This window comes from Podarcis muralis, chromosome 12 (genome assembly GCF_964188315.1).
Source record: "Podarcis muralis chromosome 12, rPodMur119.hap1.1, whole genome shotgun sequence".
Lineage (NCBI taxonomy): Eukaryota > Metazoa > Chordata > Lepidosauria > Squamata > Lacertidae > Podarcis > Podarcis muralis.
The window spans coordinates 24,578,003-24,604,007 of record NC_135666.1 but is presented as its reverse complement, the minus strand read 5'-3'; the positions used below and the strand labels follow the sequence as shown (position 1 = coordinate 24,604,007).

The 26,005-nt window shown below is 39.8% G+C and overlaps 1 protein-coding gene across 6 annotated transcripts in view; it reads left to right on the top strand.

The window, feature by feature from the left end:
- MALRD1 (MAM and LDL receptor class A domain containing 1) overlaps positions 1-26,005 on the top strand; it is a 233,090-nt gene that overhangs the window by 45,625 nt on the left and 161,460 nt on the right. For all 6 annotated transcript variants that reach the window (XM_028750688.2, XM_077936862.1, XM_028750689.2 and 3 more), the window contains 11 exons: positions 1,120-1,229; positions 1,966-2,145; positions 5,965-6,079; positions 10,881-11,027; positions 11,955-12,107; positions 12,692-12,797; positions 14,228-14,595; positions 15,351-15,772; positions 23,467-23,554; positions 24,084-24,260; positions 25,583-25,757. In XM_028750688.2, the coding sequence (XP_028606521.2) occupies positions 1,120-1,229; positions 1,966-2,145; positions 5,965-6,079; positions 10,881-11,027; positions 11,955-12,107; positions 12,692-12,797; positions 14,228-14,595; positions 15,351-15,772; positions 23,467-23,554; positions 24,084-24,260; positions 25,583-25,757 (2,041 nt within the window). The remainder of the gene's footprint in view (positions 1-1,119; positions 1,230-1,965; positions 2,146-5,964; positions 6,080-10,880; positions 11,028-11,954; positions 12,108-12,691; positions 12,798-14,227; positions 14,596-15,350; positions 15,773-23,466; positions 23,555-24,083; positions 24,261-25,582; positions 25,758-26,005) is intronic.

Genomic DNA, 26,005 nt, shown 5'->3' with positions numbered 1-26,005 from the left:
ACAGTGGTACTGGAAAGGATGAGAGGATTAATAGTCTAAGAGTCAGCTTCTGAAGTTTGCTGAGAATTTACAAAACTTACTATGACTGGGTACAAATATAATAATAAACAAGAAGAACTTAAGAACCTAAGAAGAACCCTGCTGGATCAGACCAAAGACCCATTTAGTTCAACATTCTGCTCTTACAGTGGTCAACTAGATGTCTATGGGAAACCTGCAAGCAGAAACTGAATGCAGTGTTCTGTTGTTTCATACATGAGCCTTGAGTTTGTGTGCTGTCCCTCCCCACTCCTGGTGTGGCCGTGAGGAAGAGATCTGAAATTTCAGCTTCCAATTTAATCTAACCACATTTAGCATTGTTTTTACCTCTAAACTGTGGCTAATCATAATTACGATTTATTAAAACAAGGAAGCTTCATAAACTATAGTTTGAAGTTGGCCTGTTTCAGTAAACTATAGTTAAGATCAGAAACGGGGGGGAGGGGGGATTCAATTCAGTTGGCACTTTGTGAAATGTTATCTGAAGCAAAAAAGGGTTCTCCTGTTAAATTTGCACTTCTTCCAATTTTCCACTTGCAGTTCTCTAGCCAAGCGATGTAAATAAAAATATGTATATTAAAGTGTGTGTAAAAAAGCACAGAATGGTGAAAATGATATACATAAAAGCATTATACTGGTGGAAATTGCTTTGCGTGTGTGTGCATTAGGCAAAATTCTATACAAAAGTGCATGTATTTGGAGAAATTCACACAGAAATGCTGATGAATTTTCACAGGTTCTTAAAGCAAAATGCAAACTGATGTGGCAGTTTCGCCAATACCTAGATAAGAGTAACCAGTTTGTCCGCATTCAGACGTAATACTTAACTGTTGTTCATTAAAAATGGAAGCAAAAACTTCTGATCTTCCATGCCAGAGGAGAGGGGAGGATGAAGTGCACGAGCCAGAAAGACACCTAGGCTTGTATGCACAGGACATAATTTATTTTTAGGTCTGAATAAGACCTTATCAACAAGGCTTGAAGAAGAATGTCCCCAAGAAGTGCATTAAAGGCATGCTCATGTCATTTATGTTTTCAGGCAATGAATGTTCCTAACAACCTCCCTATTTTATATTTCAGGAACCTTTATTTATGTGACTGGCTCACCAGAGGCAAACACTAAGCCTATAATTTCTCACCTCAGCAGCCCAGTCTTTACAAAACTCCCCAGCAATGCTCTGTATTGCCAGGTAACTTTGTGATATTTCCTTGCCGTCCTTTGCATAAGCAGTTTTTGTCTTCCTGTTTAGCCAACTAACTTTAGACCATATGTTGCTTTTAGCCCAGGGTTGGAAAACATGTAGCCCCCTCCAGATGATGATAGATTACAAGTCCCTTTATCCCCAGCCTGCATCATCAGTGGTTGGGGATAGGAACTTATACACCAACAACACCTGGAGGGCCAAGCCCAGTCCTAGCCCAATCCACCCCAATAGCAGCCTGCAAGACGCCCTTGGGCAGGGTCAACACCAAATTTCAGGGGGTCTTTGGCATGGTATAACAAATGCCCTCACCCCACTGTCAATGTCCCTGCCAGTGCCCCTGCTGACACTGGAACTCACCCACTGGAGAGCCCCTTGTGTTCCCCATCTTCCTCTTTGCAGCAGTAGCAGCATTGCTACTGGCCCCTTCCCCATATTTCCCCCACTGCAAGAGGCACTGGCAGCTTCTCTGCCAGCTCTTGACTCTGAGAAAAGGCCAAAGAAAGGTTCTTCTTCTGTGCTGCAACCTCAAAGTTTCTAAGTGTTTGACAATAACAAATTAAAAGCCCAGTCGTTTTTTGGGGGATACTGGAGGATGCTTGCAGGTCAGTTACATTAGATTTGTGATTAAAGGGTACGTGGAAAGATACTGTTCATTCATAGTTGATTGTTCTGTGATCTATTGAAGGGGTTCATAATTTCATTTTAAAAATCCTTCCAACAGATGAGATTTTGGTATCAGTTGTCCCAGGATTCCCAGCTGAGTGTCTTTCTTCGAACTCCTGTTGATGGGGATTTGCAAAGCCTACATAACTCAAAGCCTTTCAAGAGCACAATGCAGTGGACAAAAGCAAATGTCCTTTTAAGAAATATCACTGGCGATGAAATTGTAGGACCTTTTCAGGTAAGCCCCTTACCTGCACCACGGTACAAGTGTACGCAAGTGGTTATTTGCTGCTGGTATTCTTCATTGCAAAATAACTTTAAAACTTTAACAATAACAATGTAGTTGGCTGGATCCAGATTAAGCCGGTTGTCCTAGTTCCTATGGAGATAATTTGAAATTAAAACTAATTTGTTCCATTGATTTAAGTGGGACTTAAATTCAACTAACTTGGTATGGATTCAACCCAATACATTACTTCAGCTGAAAGGAAAAATAAAGGAGAATGCTCCTAGATAGTATGGTATAGTATGTATCTAAGATTGGTTTAGAAACAATTTCAGAAAATTTAGAATTTCACATTTCTAGAGATCATGTTTATTCTAGTAGATAGTTGTAAGTAGCATTTAGAGAAGGGCTTGCCAGTTTCTCAGGAGCCATTATGATTTCTATACACACATCCAGAAGCTAAATCCCTTCACAGCTAGTCAGACTCTGTAGGAAAGTAGGAGGAAGAGCTTTCCAATGATGTTGATATTCAGTTATATAAAATTTAAAAAGATGATGTAGAATATATTTTCTTACAAGGTTTGAAAAATATTTTATTTTTGGTATGAGTGAGACTTGGTAGGGGTGCCAGGCTAGATAAAATTGTTTTAGGAGTCAGATCAGGTTCATAGCCGGAGTAGGATCCTCCTGATGTTGCTGAACTACACCCCCAATCATCCTTAGCCATACTTGTTGTCACTAATGGGACCTGGAGTCCAACAGGAGGACCATGGGTTCTCCATCATAGTCTATGTGAAACTGATCCTTTCAGGCTCATTAATCATGCACAGCCTTTTTAGTAACTTCATTTATGGTGTTCCACTTACAGTGTTGTCACCATTTTTTTCGTCCCTGCAATATACCAGTACCTGGCAAATATGATGTTATGTCTAAACTAACAACATAAGTAGGAATAGGCAAGCTCCCTACATCTCAGCTCAGGCTGGGCTGAATTGGACTTTAAAAAATAATAATCTTAAGAATGCCTGGTGAATTCTGGATGCTTTCTTTCCTGGTTGGCCTCCTCTGCAGCGTATCTTCCCTACCTTCAGTTTTCCTCTGTCATCTTGCACCTTCCTCCCTTTCCCTAACAGTGTGCAAAGGTGGGCATAAATGGCAGCTCTGTTGCTTAGGTTACCAGAGCCTTACCAATAGGAAGTTGTTGAAGCCAAGATTTATTGAATTGTACTTGGCTATGGCTTCTGACTCAAAGGCTTTCCCCACTCAGCCACTCCTTAGCTGCATTCCTTTGTGTAGGTTAGTTTTTTCCTAGTCTGAGGAGCAGAGAGTTGAGCAGCATAGGAGAGCAGGCGACAATGCAGGCCTTCCCACTCCTATCTGGGGATGTTATACCCTGTTGACAGTGCCCTAAGTTGCCATACATGTGTGTTAATAACTTGGCAGCTTCCCCACCAGTGACAATTATGGTATTGTCACTGATGGGCAATGTTTCTCTAGCCAAGTTCTTAAAATGACATATGAATTCCTCAGAACACGTCACTGTCATTCCTCCCTTCCACCCCAACTCTCTGTGATTCTAATGTGGAGTCTGCTGTTGAGCTAATGTACCATAAAAAGCACCCTTACTGCACAAGCCCACTTCGCTTCATCTTGGACACCGTAAATATTTATAGCGCAAGAGAGGCTTCTGTTTTAAGCATTGTGCTTCAGTCATATTTCACTTCTATGAGGCCCTTAAGCAAACAGCTATTTCTCAACAGGGCAACGCATAGCCCTCCAGTGACCCCCGCAATAAAATGTGGCTCTATTTGTTAGCTGTCAGCCATTATGTGTTTACACAAAATATCACAACAGATATTATTTCTCATTGTGAAAATGCCTTGTTGGCTTCGGTGGGGATGGCAAAAATGAATTAATGGGAGAATCAAACTGAATTGCAAACAACAACTTCTGCTCATCTAGAAAGCCGTGTAACTCAGGCAGCCTATGTCCCGCTAACATGGTTGCTGAGGCCCTGTTGTATGAATTGGGTATTGGATGTAATGACTTTTTATGGTCCCTTCCTTAGCCCTTGAGATGTTTGGATGGTGGATGTTTGTGCGTTGTGAAATTGACCCCCTTTCCACTTGGATTATGCACTTCTTTACCCTATTTTTCAGTTGCCTTTCTTTTCCTCTTGAGTTTTTACTGTTCAGAGGTGTGGAAGTAGAGAGTAATGCAAACCTTAGACGTGTTTCTCTCTGTGTGACCTGCATTCCCTTGCTGAGGATGATATATGACTAGCATAGTTATGATGGGCTTCTAAACTAGTCTGATCCATATCCCCCAATCTCCTAAGCCATGATATTTGTGTATATTGTATGTGCATGATATTCTTTCAAGCAGTGCTCTTGATCTTGGAATACTGAATAGAATTCTGACTGGCTTAATGCCAGTGTTTTCAAACTGGGCACAGGGTCACTCCTACATTTATCTCAGGATGAGTACTTCAGTTGTTGGTCCAAACTTATTGCCCCAAAAGATGCTTCAATTGGTTTGTCCTCAGACCTTCTCTTACATAATGGGGTATTAAAAAGGTAAAGGTACCCCTGCCCGTACGGGCCAGTCTTGCCAGACTCTAGGGTTGTGCGCTCATCTCACTCTATAGGCCGGGAGCCAGCGCTGTCCGCAGAAACTTCCGGGTCACGTGGCCAGCGTGACAAGCTGCATCTGGCAAGCCAGCGCAGCACACGGAATGCCGTTTACCTTCCCGCTGGTAAGCGGTCCCTATTTATCTACTTGCACCCGGGGGTGCTTTCGAACTGCTAGGTTGGCAGGCGCTGGGACCGAGCAACGGGAGCGCACCCCGCCGCGGGGATTCGAACCGCCGACCATGCGATCGGCAAGTCCTAGGCGCTGAGGTTTTACCCACAGCGCCACCCGTGTCCCATGGGGTATTACACTGCTCTTAATTCAGTAAAACAAAGATTGTGGAATATTGCCTTCTGTGATTTGCAGGCCTGTTCATACTCATCCTGCTCACCGAATGCCATGAGTATACAGTATGTTGGGTTGTTTTTCACAGCTGAATATTTAAAGAATTTAACAGTTGTCAATTATCGTAGACTTTTTACTATGTCCAGATTTAATGTGTTCCCCTCGGAAATGCTCCGAGGTAAATTTACCGCTGTTCCTTACTTTGCAAGATTTTCTCCCTGTAGTAATCAGGAAGTAGAAGGCACGAAGCACATTCTCCTGTCCTGAAGACTATAAGCAGACCCGACAACATATGAGTAACCCACTATTGGCAAATCTACAGGGAAATTCTATGCCATTTCTATTCCAAGTTCCTACTGGATGATAGGATTCCTAGTGTGACTTTGACTGTTGCCAAGTTTCTGTCTGAGGTGGCCAAGATCAGAGATCAATTTGTATTAGACAAAAGTCTGAAAAGTCATAGTCTTATGATCTGCCCAAGCAGTTTGTGTGCTTTTAATGTATTTTATATGCTATGAATGTATATTGTATGCATTGAACTCTGTTGGGTCTTTGGGCTGCAATAAAGAATTGATTGATTGATTGATTGATTGATGAATGAGGCTTATGTTTTGACTTTGGAGTGAGATAATATTTTTTAGATTACATACCGTAGTTCAATACTAAGTGTGATTATTAACGAGACTTGAGGAATTGACATAGCTATGGTATTGTTTGCTAAAATAGTTGCATATTCTTTTGAAAAAATCCCAGGCTATTTGCAAATGGAATTTAACTTCAAGTGTATTTAATTTTTAAACACAGAGCATACGTGTATAAGTAGTATTTAATAAGGTTATTTTATTGGTATTGCAGATAATTCTACAAGCCACTGTTCAGTCAACAAAAGCCTTTGTTGCTGTTGATGACATCAGTATAACAAAGGCCTGTAGGACTAATTATAAATCATTTTCAAGTACTGAACAAAAAGGTAAGTACAGAGCAGCATTTTCAAATTGGTTTGCTGACCTATTTAATTGTTCTCCCTTTGTTTATACTTCCACAAAAATATATTACTTAGGCATGGTATAGTTACAGCGTCATTCTATACATGTCTACTCAGAAGTAAGTTCCATGGAGTGAAGTTCAATGGCACTTACTCCCAGTTGAGTTGATAAAGGGCTGCCGTCTTAGCTGGAATCAGCAGGCTTATTACAAGTTTATGAGGTTTTGTGATTTGGTTTTTGTTTGGTTCCATATGATTGATTTTTGTGTGCATTCTGGGGTGGAATCTAGACACACATTAAAAATGCTATGAAAATGTTTTTTTTTTAAAGTTTAAAAATATATATTGAATTTGTTCACAATCACCATCTAGTGTCACATTTGTATAATGTGCTTAAAACACAGCTGTGTAGCTGATTCCCAAGTATAGGTTTTTGTATCAGTACCTATGTTTTGAGGATGTCTTAGAATCATGCATGTCAGAGTTTACATCTATTCAATGGCCAATGACAGATACTCAATTATACCCTAAGATAGATAGATAGATAGATAGATAAATTTATTGTCATTGTCCGTATATACACAGTATACACAACAACGAAAATCAAACACCCACCCAAAGACCGGGTTCACATACACATTTGCACGTATCTCCAACACTCTCATCCTATTCAGACATAATCTATAAAAACATAACATAATCCAGAATATAACATAACCTATTAAAGGCATAACATAACCTAAAACCTATCTCATTCCTTCCTACTCCCTGCTTGCTATTTCTTGCAACTGGCCCTGAGATCATTATTTAGTGCAATCAGAGCTCTTGGATAGAAACTATTCAGAAGGCGTGTGGTTCGTGTTTTCATTGTCCTATATCTTCTGCCCGAAGGCAACAGTTCAAAGAAGTTGTGAGCAGGATGGGTGGGATCTCTCAGGATATTGTGTGACTTCTTCAAAGTGCGAGACGTGAAGATCTCATCCAGGGTTGGTAGTTGGAGCCCAATAACATTCTGGGCAATTTTAATTATTCTCTGTAAAGCTTTTTTATCCGTTTCAGAGCTGCTCCCATACCACGATAATATACTATAGGTTAAGACACTCTCGATGGTACTGTGATAATAGGACAGAAGTAGGTGCTGAGATAGATTCAGTCCCCTGAGCATTCTCAGGAAATACAACCTCCCCTGCACCTTCCTCACAACCATATTAATATTTGCAGTCCATGAGAGGTCCTCAGAGATATAAATGCCCAGGTATTTAAAACTACCAACCCTCTCCACCTCCTCGCCATTTATGTGCAATGGTAAAAATACACTTTTCTTTCTCCTAAAGTCAATTATGAGTTCTTTGGTTTTTTTGGTGTTAAGCATAAGATTGTTTTCTTTACACCATTGAATTAACCCCTGTACTTCTTTCCTATAAGCAGTCTCATCGTTCTCACTAATGAGCCCCACCACTGTTGTATCATCCGCAAATTTGATGATTGTGTTGGACTTATACAGTGGGGTGCAATCAAATGTGTACAGGGAATAGAGAAAGGGACTTAGCACACATCCCTGAGGGGCTCCTGTGCTTAATACTAGAGTAGAAGAATAGTAAGGTCCCATTCTCACTGTCTGCGGCCTATCAGTCAGGAAATTCCTTACCCACAGACAGATCTTCTGATGTATACCCAAATTGGTCATTTTAAGAAATAACCTGTCTGGCAGAATTGTATTGAAGTCAGAACTGTAGTCCACAAACAACAGCCTTGCGTAGGTTCCCTGTCGTTCTAGATGACTCAGTACAGTATGGACAGCGATGGAAATAGCATCATCAGTAGATCTGTTTCTTCTGTATGCAAACTGGAACGGGTCTAGAGTGGATGGAAGACCAGCCTTAATATGATCTAGCACCAATCTCTCAAAACATTTCATAATGACAGATGTTAGGGCTATTGGTCTATAGTCATTGAGAGATACCACCACTGACTGCTTGGGGACTGGCACTATAATCGATGTCTTCAGGCAGGTAGGGACAGAACCCTGCAACAGGGATAGGTTAAAAATGTCCGTAAATACACCAGCTAATTCTGCAGCGCAGTCCCTAATAACCCGTCCCATGATTCCATCCGGTCCAGCTGCCTTCCTAATGTTAATGCTCCGAAAGGCACGTTGTACGTCACAGGTCTGCAATAAAAATGGTTGTCTATCAGTAGTAGTTTCTGATGATGTGCTGGTAGCCAATGCTGTAGTGACGGTAGTTCCAGTTCCCTCCTCAAAGCGACTAAAAAATTGATTCAGTTGATCAGCCAGGTGCGCACTGCTGCTAGCCAGTTCGTTTTTAATATTTTGCCTTGTAATTTGTCGCAGGCCTTGCCATACTCGACGAGGGTCGGAGCTCTCAAAATGTTTTTCGATCCTCCGGCAGTACATAGCTTTGGCGTTCCTAATGCCCTTTTTCAATTTGGCTCTGGCTTCTCTATACTGTTGCGCATCACCAGAGTGAAAAGCAGCATTTCTTGCCTTTAACAGAAGATACACATCCCTGTTTAGCCAGGGCTTGTTGTTAGGGAACACCCGTATTTGTTTGGTGGTAGTGACAACATCAATGCAGCTTTTAACGTAGAACAGTACTGTTGAAGCGTATGTGTCCACATTATTCTCCACAAAAAGCGACCACTCGGTGCTCCGAAAGCAATCTTGAAGTTGCTCAGATGCACCTACTGGCCACACTCGTATCTCTCTAGTTGATGGTCTAATTCTGCGTACGAGAGGTCTATATGATGGTATCATAAGTAAAGATATGTGGTCTGACTGCCCCAAACTGGGCAAGGGCTTGGTCTTGTATCCATGCATGATGTTACTATATACTCGGTCCAGGGTATTTCCCCCCCTAGTGGGACAATCAACATACTGGTGGAACTTAGGGAGCACAGTCCTTAAATCGGCTCGGTTAAAATCACCAGCAACCACAAATGCTCCCTCCGGGTGGGCCCGCTGCTGTCTGCTAATAGCAGTTAGCAGGTGGCCCATAGCTGTAGTAGTGTTTGCATCGGGAGGTATATACACCGCTGTTATTATAACAACATTAAACTCACGTGGCAAATAAAAAGGGCGGCACTTCACCACTAGGTACTCCAAGTCAGGAGAGCAATGCGTGTCCATTTGTTTAATGTCCGAGCTCCAGTTGTTATTTATATAAACGCAAATTCCTCCTCCTCTGCTCTTCCCGGATTCGGCGGTTCTATCCGCTCTAATTACTGAGCGTCCTTCTAGCTGCAGAAGTCCCTGTGGAAAGGAGGGATCCAGCCACGTCTCTAAAAGGACCATAACACAGCAGTCCCGGATACTTTTCTGCCGAGAGGTAATAAGTTCCAACTCCTCAAGAAGGGTGGGGCAAGCTTTGCTTGCCTCCATGCTGCCTTACAATCATGCCCAGTTGGTGCATATGTCATGGAACTTTGAAGTGTCAGGCATAGCCCTATTGGCTTTAGCCCAAACGTAGCAGAGTTTTCCTGCACAGCGAGGAAGCTAGTTACGGCGGTAATGACTAGTCAGCTAGACTCAGAATAACTATTTACAGGATTTATTAAAAGAGGGAAAAAATAAAACCAGCAGAGTTTCTGCATACAAATAAAAGCAAAATAAATCCTCTCTCTCTCTCTCTTAACCATACACAGCACTTCTACTCCTAACAACACCTCACATCACACTGCTAGCAATCCCTAGATAACAGAGTTGAGTGCTGGTCGTTAACCAATCAGAGTAAGTAGTTTCTAGGTCAAGCAGACCTGGGCTTTCTGCCAAGAGTAAATTGACACTGCCTTGAGTTAATTGTGCGAAGCTAGAATCTGCAAGTTTCCCATGAGAACCAATTAACAGAAACTGAACAATATGCACATACAGTTCTGTACATAAAGACTCAAATCACATATTTAATCTCTAGACTGTATATTGGACATCTTGGACATCACAGTTTGAGCCTGTGTGCATGGGTTTGTACATGAGTATTCCCCAATTAGACATAAGGGCCCTGTGTGAATAGCTAGCAGTATTCAAAACAGTGAAGGAATATCGAGTAGGGATTATCTCAGTTCTCACCTCATGCAGGAGAATAATTGACAGAAGTCTTATCAGATGTAGTCCAATGCAGGACTCACATTATTATGTGATTCAGTATGTGCAGAATTTGGCATGTGGTACAGAATCTTCTGACTGTCATGGAACCTGCAGAATCTAAGCTATGGATTTCTAAAGCCATTGACCATCGATGGCCCACAAGATCAGGACAATTTTGCAAGCCTTTCTCCTGATCATACAGCAACAAACATTGAATTAAAACCCCACTACTTCTGCAGACTGAAGAATATATTGAATACATTAGCTGAAGGGAAAGAAAAAGTGTAGCTAGGCAGGAAAGGATTGGGGGTTATAGCCAACAAAAGTTTACTCATTGGGTGAAATTCAACTATGTTTTATTCAGTGTAAACCTACGGGAATTAATGTGATTAAGAAAGTCATGCCCACTTACTCTGAGCAGGACTAACATCTAGTCTAGTACTGTTTTCTCTGACTGGGAGCTGATCTCCAGGGTCTCAAGCAGAGAGCTTTTCTATCTCCTGCTACCTGACCCATTTATCTGGAAATACTAGGATTTCAGTCTTGGAATTTTTTGCATACAAAGTATGTGCTCTACCCCTGAGCCAAAAATATGGCAAATGTGTTCTGTAGATAATACTTAAAGTTTTATCTGCTGGTTTTTTTCCTGGCAAGAATAAGCAACTGTGTTGTTGTTTTTTTAAGGGGCAACCATCTTGGAAACCTCTGATTCTTCATCTCTTTATTGTCCACCTGGATTGTTGGCATGTAAGAATGGAGACTGTATTACTTCTGACAAGTTTTGTGATTTCACTCCTGATTGCCCAGATGGCAGTGACGAAGCCCTGTGCTGTAAGTGAAAACACATTGATCTGTAATTCATGCTTAAAGATCTTTAAATGTGCATGTCAATAGCCTTATGGCTATTTCATTAGGAGGATCAGTTAATTAAGACAAACCACACAGAAGGTGAAGCACTTTCACCCAGCGTCTTTATTGATGTCTTTGTGTACAGTTGTGGCTACTTCTCAGGTTAAAACTAAAATTGAAAATGACTCGTTAGAATAACAGAACCTCAGAAAGTGATATCTAGAGCTTCACTTTTCAAAGGAGGAATTCAGCTTTGCTTTCAGCTTTGCTTTCTTAAAACAGTCTTCTCTCTCTCTTAATACAGACACTCACAGCAGGGCTGTATAGAGTTCTAACTGATTTGATAAGGATGATTCACACATGTCTGGCATGTGGAAACAGGAGCAAAGCTGGAGCTTGTGAACACACCTATTCAAAGCTAAATAATACTCTAGATCAGGCTTCCTCAACCTCGGCCCTCCAGATGTTTTTGGCCTACAACTCCCATGATCCCTAGCTAGCAGGACCAGTGGTCAGAGATGATGGGAATTGTAGTCTCAAAACATCTGGAGGGCCAAGATTGAGGAAGCCTACTCCAGATCATGCATGGACTTTATTTGATCCCTTGGCCCACCAATTTGTTTTTAAGTGTACAAGTTGTGCAAATTCTGTTTTGTTCATAGAACCAGGTGCTCTTGGGTCTCCCTTCCCTGTGCAATCCCTTGCACCTCCAAATAACTGCCTTGGAAGGTTGAGGAACCCTCCAGAACAGCATAGGAAGTAGTGTGGTGGTTGCAGGGCTGCAGCACTTTCTAATTAGGCACCTTCCAATTCACCTCCCCTTCCAACTGCATCTTGTCCTTCTGTATACACTGGTTGCTAACCTGTCAGATAAATTGATGCAGACTAAAATAAATATATATATTACAGCTCCTAAATGTGACTTTGAAACAGACAGCTGTGGCTGGATGGAAACAGCCAGGGGTGATGCATTTGATTGGGTAAGGAGCTCCAGAAGCGGTCTACCCCCTGCTTTCCAGAAGCAAGCTCCAGCACGGGACCACACCTATAACCAACCTGCCGGTAAGGTCTTACCCATGGGCAGCTTCAGGTGTGAGTGGAACAACAGCACAATATTCTTTGGTGGTTTCTATCCTATATCAGGGCGTTTCTCTGGGATGTTTTCCTGGTGGTTATGGTGGGCAGCAGCATAATGCACTCTAATGATCAGGGGATGACAAAGTCTTGGAGCCACCACCATTTTAATTTCCCACAATATTGGGGGCATTGTAGGAATGAAAATGGTGGTGACTCCTAGACCCAGCCACCTGGCACTTATTGGCAAACCAGGAAAAAAAGCATTATTTTAAAAGTAAATACAGGACATGTGGCTAAGGTTGCTACATAGTCATGCCAGGCATGATCTCAATCAATCTAAGTAGGAAAACCATCCATAGGTGCAATTTTATGTCAGAACACTTTTCAAGGGATGTAGTACAGATTTGTGTGGCTTTTTTTCTTTTATTATCTTTTTAGATATGTGGTAAGCCATCCAGAGTTGCTGTGAAAACCCAGTCAGATGGGCGGGGTATAAATAATAAAATTATTATTATTGATTATTATATGTACTTAGTGGGAAAATAATTTCATTTTGCTCTTCTTAACAGGCCACTTTATGTTCATTCTAAGAAACAGCAGCAGTTTCTCACAGACTGCACAGCTACGAAGCCCCAAATTCAGCCAGGCTGGATCAGGTTGCACAATGACCTTCTGGTATGAATGAAGTTTGATTTTTGTGTTTAGAGGAAGACACGGCTGCCTTTGAAATGAAAAAGAGGACAGTGTTTGTCATTGTATGTGCTTTGTTCTGCAATAGGTGGAATGCATTTTTAGTATTTGTTTTGAAGGTAGATTTGGATAAATTCACTACCCAAGAAAAATGTTAAACCCTTTGAACACATTTACAGCTTCTACGTCTGACTACTTGGTATATTCTGATTATGGCCCATTTCTACTAGGGTAACTCCTGGTTTATTACAATGGTTACCATATTACATTGATATAGCACTAAGTCTTGCACCACTGCTCTGATATAATCATTGATTTCAAACTATTCAAAGTATTTCATGTGGTAGTGTACTAAATTCTAGGCTGGATCTACACTGACCTGTTTAATGTTATTAGAACAATATTAGATATATTGTTCGAAAATGTTACAGGGCATACTTCTAAAGTAAACCTTTTCTTACCTCTATCAAAACACTGTCTTCCTACTACTAGTTGTTGGTTGCTCTACAGCGCCCTCTGGTGTCACATTTTAATAAGGCATTATGAATGTTAAAAGTAGGACGTTATGTGGCCATATGGTTATCAAAACCATTCCTTAACACTTAATGTTAAAAATCATGAGTGTAGATCCGCCCCTAGACTCAATTGAATTAAAATCATTTAATTAATATTTTGTGCTATTTAAACAACAGCATCTCTATTATTTTGTGAATTCTAATTTTATTTTGGACTTCAGTCAGAAATCATTTCCTAGTTCTTTCTGACTGGATTGTTTAACGTTCTTGGGGCTAATTTTTCTGTTTTGTTCTTTCTGGCTTCAGCTTTCCAGCAGTCCTTCTTAAAGGAAATAGAAAGAGGATCATACCAGGGTGGTTAACAAAGAAACATGAACTCCTTGATTGTAGTTTTTGAGTTTCTGTATCCTTGAAAATACCTTAGCCATTTCTGTCTGTGTGAGCCCATGACATTTTAAATTCCCTTCAAAAATCCAAACTTCTCTTAAATTCAAAGTGTTTAAATGATTAAAAATCTGAAGCCTGATTAAGAGTAGATAAGCCAGTGTTCCTGATCTTACGCGCTTTAAATAGCACCAATTGGTTAGACTCATTTCAGCTATAATTCTGCTTAGTATTAATGAATTATACAGATACTGCATTTGTTTTTTGTATGTAAATCTCTTTATATGCAGTATTAGTATTGGAAGGGTCAAAAAAAGGCCAACAATAATTGTCAGGAAAGACAGTCTATCCTTCTCACATGATTAAACTGCGCCAATTCAAGTAACAACCTGGTGTCTCAAGCAAAGCATAGGTACACTGCAAAAAAAGGTGTTTGAGAGCAAATTTGGTCTCTCTGTGTGCATTTGTTCAGTGTATTGTTGGTGTTGATCCCTAACTTTTAGACTCCCTTCTCAGGTATTACAACTATGGACTATCAGTTGGAGCAGCAGAAATGCAATTGCTTGTTGATGGACAAAAAGATCCTACAGCCCTTTGGAGGATATATTACAATCAAGGAGATCAGTGGCTAAAGGGTTTCATTCAACTTGGCCGCCTTCCACACCCATTTCAATTATCTCTAGATAAAGTCAGCCTTGGATTTTATGATGGTGTCTCAGCAATTGATGATATAACATTTGAGAACTGTGCAATGCCACCTCCAGCATTAAACTGCGAAGGCCCTGATCATTTCTGGTGCCAAGACTCAAAGGCTTGCATCAACAGTTTGTTATTGTGTGATCTTGTTGATGACTGTGGAGATGGGTCTGATGAAGACAAATGCGGTAAGACATTGAAACATTTCCCCTTAAATTGCAATGGTCAACTTCAAGCACTGAGTAAATCTTGTGCTTGCGTCTCAGGCGATATCACAGTTCTGTTCACTTCAGTAGACCTAGCACACTGAGTACTTAGAAGAGGGAAGGATTGCACCCGTAAAGAAACCAAGGCCTGTGGAAACTGAATTTTAGAAAATGCAGTCCTTTGCTCACTTTGGCTTAACATTTGCTGATTTCCTACAAACTTTTAAATGGTGCCTCACTCTTAGCACAGTGCTAAGAATAAGTAGGAAATCAGTTGAATTTTCTGCATGAGAAGCCTAACAATTTAACACATCCCATTAGTTTACGCTAACCAATGTAAGTTAGTTATCGTTCGTCATTGAAAGTGTCCGAAAATAGATACATATGACAGTATTGCTTGAGCGAAAGTGGCCTCACCAAATTTTCTGCCTGCATTCACAGGTGGCTAGTTCTGGGAAATGGGATCTGTACAAGGTACAGAGTGGGGGGGGGGAGGTTTACTGTTAGCAAGAGTGGCAGCAGCCCTTTTAAAAACAACAAAGTTCTGTTTTTGAAGCTCTGCTGTCATGTGTGCGAGTAGAGCTCCTCTCAGCAGCTGACAACTGGCAGCCACCAGTTTCTTCTGTGCGGAATGCCCCACATATAGTATTGACCTGTGGTGTTCCGGGGGGGGGGAGGGGAATGTGGCATCTCTCTGGCATTTAAAAATCAAAGACATATACATTCACTGGTTTCAGCAACTGAGCTGCAGTGCGACTTTGAACTTGGCCTCTGCAACTGGGAACAAGATGTGGATGATGACTTCGACTGGACCAGAAACCAAGGGCCAACCTCCACTTTTAACACCGGGCCAATGAAGGACCACACTTTGGGCACAGCCAAAGGGCATTATCTTTACATTGAGTCTTCAGAGCCACAGATGTTCCAAAACCAAGCCGCTTTGCTAAGCCCAGTCTTTAACTCTACCTTTGCACATGGAAAGAAAAGCTGCATTTTTCGCTTCCATTATCATATGTTTGGAAAGCACATTTACAGGCTGGCAGTTTCCCAGAGAACTGTGAGCAATACAAGGGGGCAGCTGCTGTGGCAAACATTTGGCGATCAAGGCGACAGATGGGTAAAGGAAGTGCTCTACGTTGAGAGTTCAGAGCCATTTCAGGTATGCTTGCTTAGAGTGACATGAAACGTTTATGAAGATTTTTCCTTTCCTTTCCTTTCCAAATGGAAGTTTGACTGTTAGATCACATTTCCTTTGAACCAATTTCTGACCAGACATTAACTGGGCATATCTTTTGTGGCTATTTAACACCAAAATATATTGTAAAGGGATCACTAACCTTTAGGGGCCAGTGGGCACATTTTGAATTCTGTGGAAGTGTTGTGGGCATCAGTCATAAAATAGCTGTGTGTGGGGTGTAGCATAGCACAAAATGGCTGCCACATCTAAAAGATCATAAAATGAGGGAAGGCCACAATATGGTGTGGAATTCAGGAGGCTGCAGTGGAAGGTTATAGGTGGAAAAGTTCTGTTTCATAAATGTGAACTCATTCCATCCATGGAAGGGAATTTTGGATCTGTGTCATTCAGTCTTTGATTTTCTCTTCAGTGGGAAATCAATTCCTGATGCAAGTTTCATTCACAGAGTACAGTGCTACTCTATACTCCTCCCCCCCCCCCCATATAGTTGTTTGAGTTTCCTCTGTTGTTTCAGACTGATCAAATATATTAAACATAAATGGCTAGCAGTGACAAAATGGTATACAAAAAAGTCTTTCTTATGCCTTTAATAATAGCTATAGAAATCTAAAGGCCTCTGTAATCAGGTACCCATAATGTTAGTTTAGGGCATCAAGTAGTTTGCTTGTTTATCACCTAACATTTGCTCCTAAGATGTGCTGGATTTTATCCATTCTGTGTGGTTGGAAACTGTGTTAATTGCCCCCATGTGGCGCTGCCAAATTATAAGAAACCACTAAAAATGCCTCTAATATCTTATTATTCCATAATAACTGCTGCAGGTCTTTATTAACGACTCTTACAAAGTTCTGTTCATACATAGCTACATCGTATAAGTTGATTACCCCTGCTGCTTTTTGTGATTCTCATTATCCACATATCCTAGACTGAATTTGCTAAAATGCTGAGAATGGGAATTTAGTGTGCAATTTTGCATGAAAAACTGCAACAATGATTTACATAACATTAGAGAGTGAAGAATTATTCGGTACTTGAAAGAGCAACCTATTTAAATAACCAAATATTTATTCATACACTCTCAAATATTAGATTCCTCTTGACGTCCTGCAGATACAGTTTTTGTTGGTCACATCGCTATCCATAGGCAAGTTACCAAAGTCTGAGCTGGAAGAAACTTGATGTTTGCACTAGTCCCTAGCATAAACTAACAGAAAATATTACTTTGTGCCAAAATAATTTGCTGTCAGACTGCTTTACTTTCATGTTGTTTAAGTCTAACATGAAATTCACAACATGCTATACATGTATACTCAGATGTAATCCAGCTGAGGTCTAAGGGACTTATTCTTGGGGAATATTGCAGTCTCAGAAATAGGAAAGTTGTCTGCATCAAAGAAGCCATGTACACTGGAACAGAAATCCAGACTACAAAATGGAAGAGATACAGCTCAGTTTTATTTGACAGTACAACTAGAAGTAAGTACATGGCTCATGTGGTCCCAGAACAATAAATTTGCCCATACTGTAAGTTTGTAGTACCATAAAACTGTCCATGGGTCTCCAATCACAATGGGATAATTAGCAAACAACAGTGGCTCACAGCAAGCTCTTGACACTTTTAGTACAGAGGGATAGCCAGTCCCCCTGATCTTCGGGTGTAAGCAAGACTTAATTTTTCTGAATTGTCCAGGGCAAGGCTTTACCAAAGGAACATTTGGTGTTGCTGAATAGGTTTTGCCACACAGTCTACATAAACAGTGCTTGCGAGCAAGTGAACTCCCTTACAGTCAGATCCTTGTCTACCAGATGCCCATCTTCTGTGAAATCCTAGGCCTTCACATCCTTTTTTGAACAAACTTTCATTTCATAATACTTTTGACTTGTGAACCTGTGGAAAGGGTCCATTGTACATCACTTAGTTTTTTAGGAACATAAAAAATGGGTTCAGAAAAAAAGCATTTAGTCGCTTCTGAAAAGATGGGGCGGGGAAACAGAAGAGGAGGAAGCAATAAGTTTCTAATTAGTTCCAATACGAAGACTTTTTGATTCAACTCCCACTGTGTTAAAATGAAAAATAGACCCAATTTTTGGTATTAGCAACAACGTGATGAAAAATGACATTGACTTTAAAGTCAATTTTCTTAATTTTGAAACACTGGATTAAAATTAATTGCTTTGCATTTATCATATTTGCTTATATCTTATCTCATTTTTCATCTCATGGTTTCTTCTGTGTTGTTTAAAGGAATGAAGGCCTATCTCTGAAAAGTTTTCTGTGCCTTGGCTACTTAGATCAATTTAATGATTTACGGTATAACCAGTTAAGCATTTGTTTCTCAAAATAGTTTTAGCTATAGGATGCCTTATATGATTAATCATAAATAGCTGATTCGTTAAACTTTAGGGAGGAAAATGAGTGTGTTATAGACAAAGATATTTTACTTTGTCTTTCCTCTTACACAGTTCTGTAGAAAAAAGTATCCAAGAAAACTTGGTTTACATTTTGCTGTAAACACATAGATCTGGAAAAGACTGAATTGCCTAGAGCGTATAACACATTCAGTCACAACAGGATGCATCATGGTGACAGCATAGAGAAATAGAGAAAAAGGCAGAGGTGGGGCAAGGATAGGACAGGAACAGGAGTGGGATGACTTGCATGGCATCTTTCCACCACCAGATCAGCTTGGTCTGTGCTCCTAATGCACAACAACTAAATTGCAACAAAGAGGGGAAGAGGAGACAGAGGAGCTTAGGGGAGTGATGTGTCCTACTTTACAGAGGGCAGACCTCTATTTGAAAGACTGTGTGACCCAAGTCTTATTTAAAAATAGGAAGGGATAGTAGGGGCCTTGAAGTTGTCCATCAACCGTTGGTACCTGGACAGCACACTATGCAGGCACAAAGTTCACCTAGTCTCAGTCTTCCAAACGCTGCTAAAATGGATTATATTTCTATGTAAATTATAGTCATTATTTCTAGATTTGCTTCTCTATAAATAAATTAGCATATGCAGATATGACACAAAACTATGTCTTCTTTTTTCCTTTTCCTTTTTTTTTGGTGATGCATTGCCTTTTTTTAAAGTGATGAATCAGTAGCCACTCTAGAGGCAAAGGGACATGGGCTTTCCCTCCGTGGTCCTTTAAAGTGGCTTACAACTCCAGGATCTGGGGAAAATTGGGGTCTGAATTAATTAACCGCCCAACACAATTTCCCCCTTCCTTTTAGGCCTCAGGCTGATAAGATGGAAGCTGTTAGCACATGCTGCCTGTTAGTCTATCTTGCAACATCAAGACCCACACTTGTTCATTATTTCATGTTTCCAATATTCTGTGCACATTCTGTGGCCAAACAAACAATCTACTCTGCTTTTGAAAGTAGAATAGAAATAGAAGATGGCACACATACACCCAAATTAAAACAATAAGAAATGTAAACACACACATATATATTAAAATACCATAAAACCGCAAAATAAAACGAGCTGTGAAAAAAGTAAAAGAAAAATCCAGCAGCTATAAAACACAAAGTTCACTTCTCAAAATCTCAGAAGGTAGATTAAATAACTATACATTCTGAATAACCACAGAACTCATGGAGGAATTGGGAAGAATGGGTCGTACTACTGTTGGAAGGAATTGCTTTCATATCTGCCAAGAGACATATTAACCTATGAATTTCCATAGCATCAGCTTTGTCCTTACTGCAGCAGTTTTAGATAACAGAAAGTTCAATTTGTTCTAAAAATAATCAGTATTTCTCTTTAATATACAGTAAGTTAAATATAATGTATAATTCTCATTTACAGAGAATTATTTCTTATGTAATATTTGACCAACTACGTATGAGCCTTGTAAGTTTCATTCAAGCTGGATCTGCAAAGTTCTTAGAGCTAAAAGAAACCGGGAACTATTTATCCTCATTCAGATAATAAATGAGATGTGAAATTAGCTTCATGGTAAATGAGTTCCCTGGAGGATGGTACAGTATATATAATGGAATCTGAGGTTTGCACATACTCAGCTGGCAGATGCTTTTTAAAATGGCTTGCATTTTGGAACCGAATTCTGACAAATCTTTCTTCACTACAAAAAAAAGTAGATAAGAAACTGATACTATTTGCACCTTTACATTGGTAGCTATGGCAGAACATTTAATTTTTCTTTGGAGTTTTGTGAAAAACCTCTTTGCCATGTATCACGAAGAGCAGAAATCAAGATTGCTTAGGCCAACTTGTAAGAATTATCTTGGATATATCTAAGGGTCAGTTGTGTTGTGCTATATTTTTACGTGTTTGATTACAGGTGTGGTGGGTCTTTGCCCCTCCCTAAGCCTCAGGGGTGGGTGTGGGTGTGATTGGGATCACAGCTGGGAAGGAAAAGGTTAATCATCCCATTGCCTCGTCCTGCAGTCCCAGTTAAAACTGGCCACCTCAGCACCAGTAAGTAAATATGGAAAAGAGAAGCACATAGTAACTTGCTATGCACTTAAAGTAACTTCTTGTTTGGATCTAAGAGCTCCCAGTTTGGAAACAGCAGAAACCATACTATCAGGATTTTATCAATTAATGTTCTCAATTAATGACAGTTCATTTGAAGTCTGTGAATGCAGTTAAGGGTGGAAAATGGGCAGGAGAAGATGGCAACTGTGTCAGATGATGGCAGGTCCAGAATGTATAGTAAGTAGTTCTAATTTTAAAAATAACATCCAGACAAAACAGTTACTATTGGTTGGTGGTACTGATGGGTCTGGAAGAAGTATTCAACCTGTTCTAAAAGAGGTTTTTTTTGTTTGGGGGTAGGTACTCTTGATTTTGCCTCAGTTACAAATGTGCAGGTGACAGTGGTAGTCAAGAATGTCTTTTGCCACCTCTATTTGGTTTGCCAAGTGTACCCTTTCCTGAATGAAGACCTAGCTCCAGCAGTTCATGCTACCGCCTGCTCCTCTATTTAATAAGAGATACAGATCTGTGTACACAGTACTGAACATAAAACACAGCTAGGACAGACACAGGATAGATATGGATTGTGTACACATCATGTGTACACTGCTTCCAAGACCAACCTGAAAGAATGTGTTATACTTTATAATCAATATCCCATTACCCAAAGCAAGGCTATTATTTATCCGTAACATATTAAATAAAGGAAAACCCCAAATTGAATATTCAGACTAATTTTGGAAATAATGTGGCATTGTACACAAATAATTTTGACTATATGTTTATTGTAATGCAGTCTTGGTATTTTTCTTCCTTTGACAGTCTCTTAGGATGAATTCCTTTTACGTTATTATTCTCCCACATCCACACTTCTATTGGCAAATTTACTTTATCTGCACTGAATTGTAGCTAACTGGAGTTTGCCTACCTATCAAAGGGAAGCTCCTGGCGTGTAAAAACAGACACTCATTCTTTTTGTATCTTGCAAGAATCCTTCCTATTTGTTATTCATTGCTAGTTTTCCAAAAGTGAAAATATTTACAAGAACTAATTAGCTGTAGGAGAAAGGATGTAGCAATACATAATGTCTAAACATACATTCCCACATTTGACCTGAATCTGTTTACCACATCCCCCCTCCTTCATTCCCTCACCTAAATGCCAATGATACAGAACTGAAAAGAACATCATCTTATGTAAATGTCTGATGAGGAACATTTGTTTTTGAAAATATCAGTTGCATTACAATTTAAGTTGCACTTTTCCAGCTTATTTTTTTCCTGTCACTCTCTCTTTAGTTTTGAAAAATATGGATGTATTGTCTAAATTATCACCTGTAGCTTATGGCGCATGGAAATCTAATATTGAAACTAAGATGTATCTTTCTGTTTATCCAGACTGTGGGATTCATGTGTCTGCTTTTTATGATTGACGAGAGCATTATTGTAGGGCATGTGCATGCAAGGGTTTTATAGGCGTTCAATCATTTCCCCAAACCACATGACATCTGAATGTGCAGTTTTGATCTACTGCCTGTATTGCATAGCTGATGTTGGAAATTATGCTATCTACATGGATGGTACTACCCAGACTGGGAAAGGCTAATCTGTCGTTTTCCAAAACTGGAAATTTATAAAATTTAAAGAGACGGGGGATTTTAATGTCATCTCATCCAGTTAGGCCTTGATATTAAAACTTCTTAGGGTGTGTAGGAAGGAAGAAACTGTAGGAAGGAAGCAAGAAAAGCGCACACAGGCACATATGTTGGGAATGTGTCCTCATGTTCCTTATTTGACTGTGTTCTCACAATTCTACCCTGGTTAGTTCTCTCCAGGTTGAAGGGCCCTTGGCATAAATCCTTCATTTTAACTGTTTCCAATAATAGATTTTGGAATCAGACCAGATAATCAGGCTCTCCATCTTTTGTGCTGATAAAGAATGCCCAAATGCATTTAACAGTGTCCAAGACTAAGACAGAATATGAGCTCTCCAATCTAAAATACTGTGGACAAGATCTAAAAGAACTCACGAGAAAAAAGTGTCTTTGTTTGTATTCCTTCCCAGTGACAGTGCCTTACATCTCATATGGCATGCCACTTTCGAAGCTTCTCCAGACTTCAGGGGCAGCTTAATTGGGGAGCTACCTGGGTGTCTTTCTGTCAAGGCAAATCCTTTAAACTCTGGACATAATGAAATATAACTATTTAACTAAATAAAAGCACTGGCAGAAGCATTACTGCCAGTGCAACTGGGCTTTATGTCTTCTCCCCCCACATGCCCCACACTGGCCTCAAATATTCTCCATAGGGCTAGGGGAAACCCCAGAACAGATTTATGGGGTGCATGGGGTAAGGAGATGGAGAGAATGTTACATTGCACAAGTAGAAATCTTTGCTGACCAAACCAGCAACTTAGTGTTATGTTGAGTCCAACCCATTGTATTTGAACTGGAGTTTAATTTAGGTTGCACCACTTTATTTAGCATAAGATAAAAACCATAATACCACGGATATTGATTATAGTCAGATATCTATTAGATCTTCTTTAGTCATTTGGGAGCTCCTTCACTCTGAGCAGCTCCTTCATATTTTCAGCATGATGTGAAGTTCTTGTGATTCATTCCTGCCCATGTAGTTGAGTCATATACATGTGCTTCCAGGATAAGGCCTCACATGTGGCTGGGGTGACATCTAAAGGGAACCTCCATATAGAAAGTCTAATACCATTTCTTGAAATGCTATTTCTTTACTGTTCATCAAATAATATAATAGCATCTCCATTTTGGTTCATTTTAATGGTATTCCCCTAATATTATGCTTCAGACACATGATGACTGAAATCATTAACCATGATTAATTATGTAATGATTACTACTGAATGTGCTAACAATGATGAGGCTCTAACTATAGAATCTTGCCATAATTCTATATTACAGTGATATTTTAATGGGCTTACACATGGCTGTGTAGCCAACCACCCTAATGCTTTAAGTGTTCCTTGTGATTAAAAGGCGCACCAGGGAGAGTTAATCATGATTAGTTTCTCTCATAAACACAGTTTATCCTCAAGAAAGGCTATAAGCGCTTCATAAAAAGTCAAAATCGTACTCTTTTGAGGGGAGGGGTATAAATGGATATTAAACATGTAATTAGAAGTGGAAATCCTCTCAGTGGCGGTGACAGATGGCTTTTTAATTATTGCTTTTTCTTAGATCTTGGTGGAAGGTACTGTGGGGGATGGCTTCACTGGAGACATTGGAATTGATGACCTATCTTTTATGAACTGCACACTTTACAACGGTAAGGAGAAATCTAAACTTAAAACTTTTAGTGTGGCCAAATTGTGACTTATAGTTCACATGCAAATGAAGTTCCCAATCCCAGAAATGCAGAATGCAGGAAAATGAATAGCTATTTTGGAAGAAGTCATAGAATCGTTGAGTTAGAGAGAGCTTTGTAGACCACCTAGTCCAATCCCTTCTCAAGGCAAGAATTCCAGAGCTAGATTATCCCTCTATATGAGGGAGAACCCACCGCCTTTCCAGGTAATTGGTTCCACTGTTGAATGGCTCTTAGAGTCAAGGAGTATCGCTTACTGTTCAACAAAAAAAACCCTATCCTCCTATAACTTAAGTGCATTAGATCTTGCAAAGAGCAAACACCTACACCTGCCCAGCTATTTGAATGTCACCCGCTTAGTCTTCTTTTCTCCAGGTTAAACCTCTTCTCATTGGGCTTGCTTTCCATGCTAAGGGCCATTCCTCATATATGAAAAAATAGGGTATTTGCAAAACTCATAAGAGATAACTGTAACCATTTGCTTCTTAAGGGAATTTGCCAGTTGATTCAACAACTCCTTCAGGGACATCCATTCCCGTGACACTTCCTATGAACAACTGTACAGAAAAAGAATTCATCTGCAGAGCCACTGGCCAATGCATCAATATCACCCAGAAGTGTGATTTCCGTCCTGATTGTTCTGACAGATCTGATGAGTCATCTTGTGGTGAGCATAAGAATTATTAATGAATACTGATGCATTAAGTTGACCTGATTATTTCATGTTGCTATTCCATGTTCATATTAGATTGCTATTCTATGTGCATATCTCAATTTTTTTTGGTATCTTCCCCATTCTCAAAGTAATTCAGTTTAGGTGTTTCGCTCAAAGAAACTGTTGTGTGCTCTTTCGTATGATGCTGGGATTTGAAATGGCAGTAATTTAGAAGAAATGTCTCCAGCATGCATTGTTCTGCCCATTTCTCATTTTTAAAGTTACATATAATTGTTTGGTTTACTAAACTGACCAATGACTACAAAGCACCTTTGCACTCATCTGCATGCAAAAGGCTATGGAAATTTGAAGCAATGAGTTGAAAATATGTGCCATTAAGTTATCTAGCTTGGTTTCTTATGCAAAATAAGCCTACAGGAGCACTGTATAATCATTGTTGATTTCATAGTACTTGATAGAGCCAATTTAATAGCTCATAACAAAAAAGCTCAACCTAAAAAAATTGCTCTGCATAACACATGGTAGGTCTTAATGGTTCCATAACAGTTAATGAATTTAATATATATATTCTGTTTCATTCTTGTTAAATAAATATTCTGGAGACAGTGGCTTTTCAAACTTGACAGGGATGCCACAGACTTCAAAATAGCTTTGTGGTTTTATTGAATAAATGAATTCTTTATTTATAAAAGGCAAAAGCCTTCACATCAGTTGTCATACCTAGGAACATAACAGGCTGTCATGTCACCAGTACCATTGACAGCCTAAATTTAGGAACAATTATTATAAGAACAAAACCCCTTCACTTATTACTACTGTTCAGAAGGAGAACAATATTTTGTTTAATACTACAAAAGCTAACTTTTTGAAATGAGGGGAGGGGTTGCTTTTAAGCAGAGCTATAAAAGAAACATTCAGGAAAATAGTATGTTAAATCTGCTCTCTTGGAAGAGACACAAATACAAAATCATGCTTTAACAATTGTGCTGATCATAGTTAGAGCAGTAGCCAGCCAGAACCATTTTGTTGGTTGTTTGGTTGGTTTGGAAATTTTAATATCCCACCCTTCAGTTTAGAACACACCTTTCAATACAGTATATCATAAAAAGGCTAAAAACCATCATGGGGGAAGAACATTTTGGGCAGGCTCTTATTGCTTGCAATAAGAAAGTTTGCATTTCTCTGACACAGAGTACCAGTGAGAGCGTTCACACAGCAACTACTAGTGCCTTGTAAAGAAACTAGCTAAATGACATTTCATGTCTATATTGTTCAATATAATTCCAATGTTCTTTTCTTTCTTGTTTCAATAGCCTCAGATGCTTGTGACTTTGACAGTGGAAACTTCTGTGAATGGTATCAGCCTGCTGCTCAAGTGGCAACAAGAGCTTCAACCCATACTGTTAATATATTCCAGTGGGGCCTTGGAAAAGGAGCCAGCATCCACCCAGGTGGAGAGGGCCATAGACCGTTGACTGATCATACTACGTGAGTGCAATGGTCAAACCACTCAGAATTATATGTATTTCTTTCGGGCTGTGTGGATTTAGCCAGTTGTGATAGATTTTAACAGTGAGTGTGCTGCTGCTGCTTTGGTCTGCTTAAAATAGTTCTGAACAATTGGAAACAGAAGACACAATTTACTTGACGGAGTTTTTCCAGGGTTTCAGGCATGGGATTCTCCAGACATATCCAGAAATGCTGGAGATTGAACCTGGACCTTCTGCATACAAAGC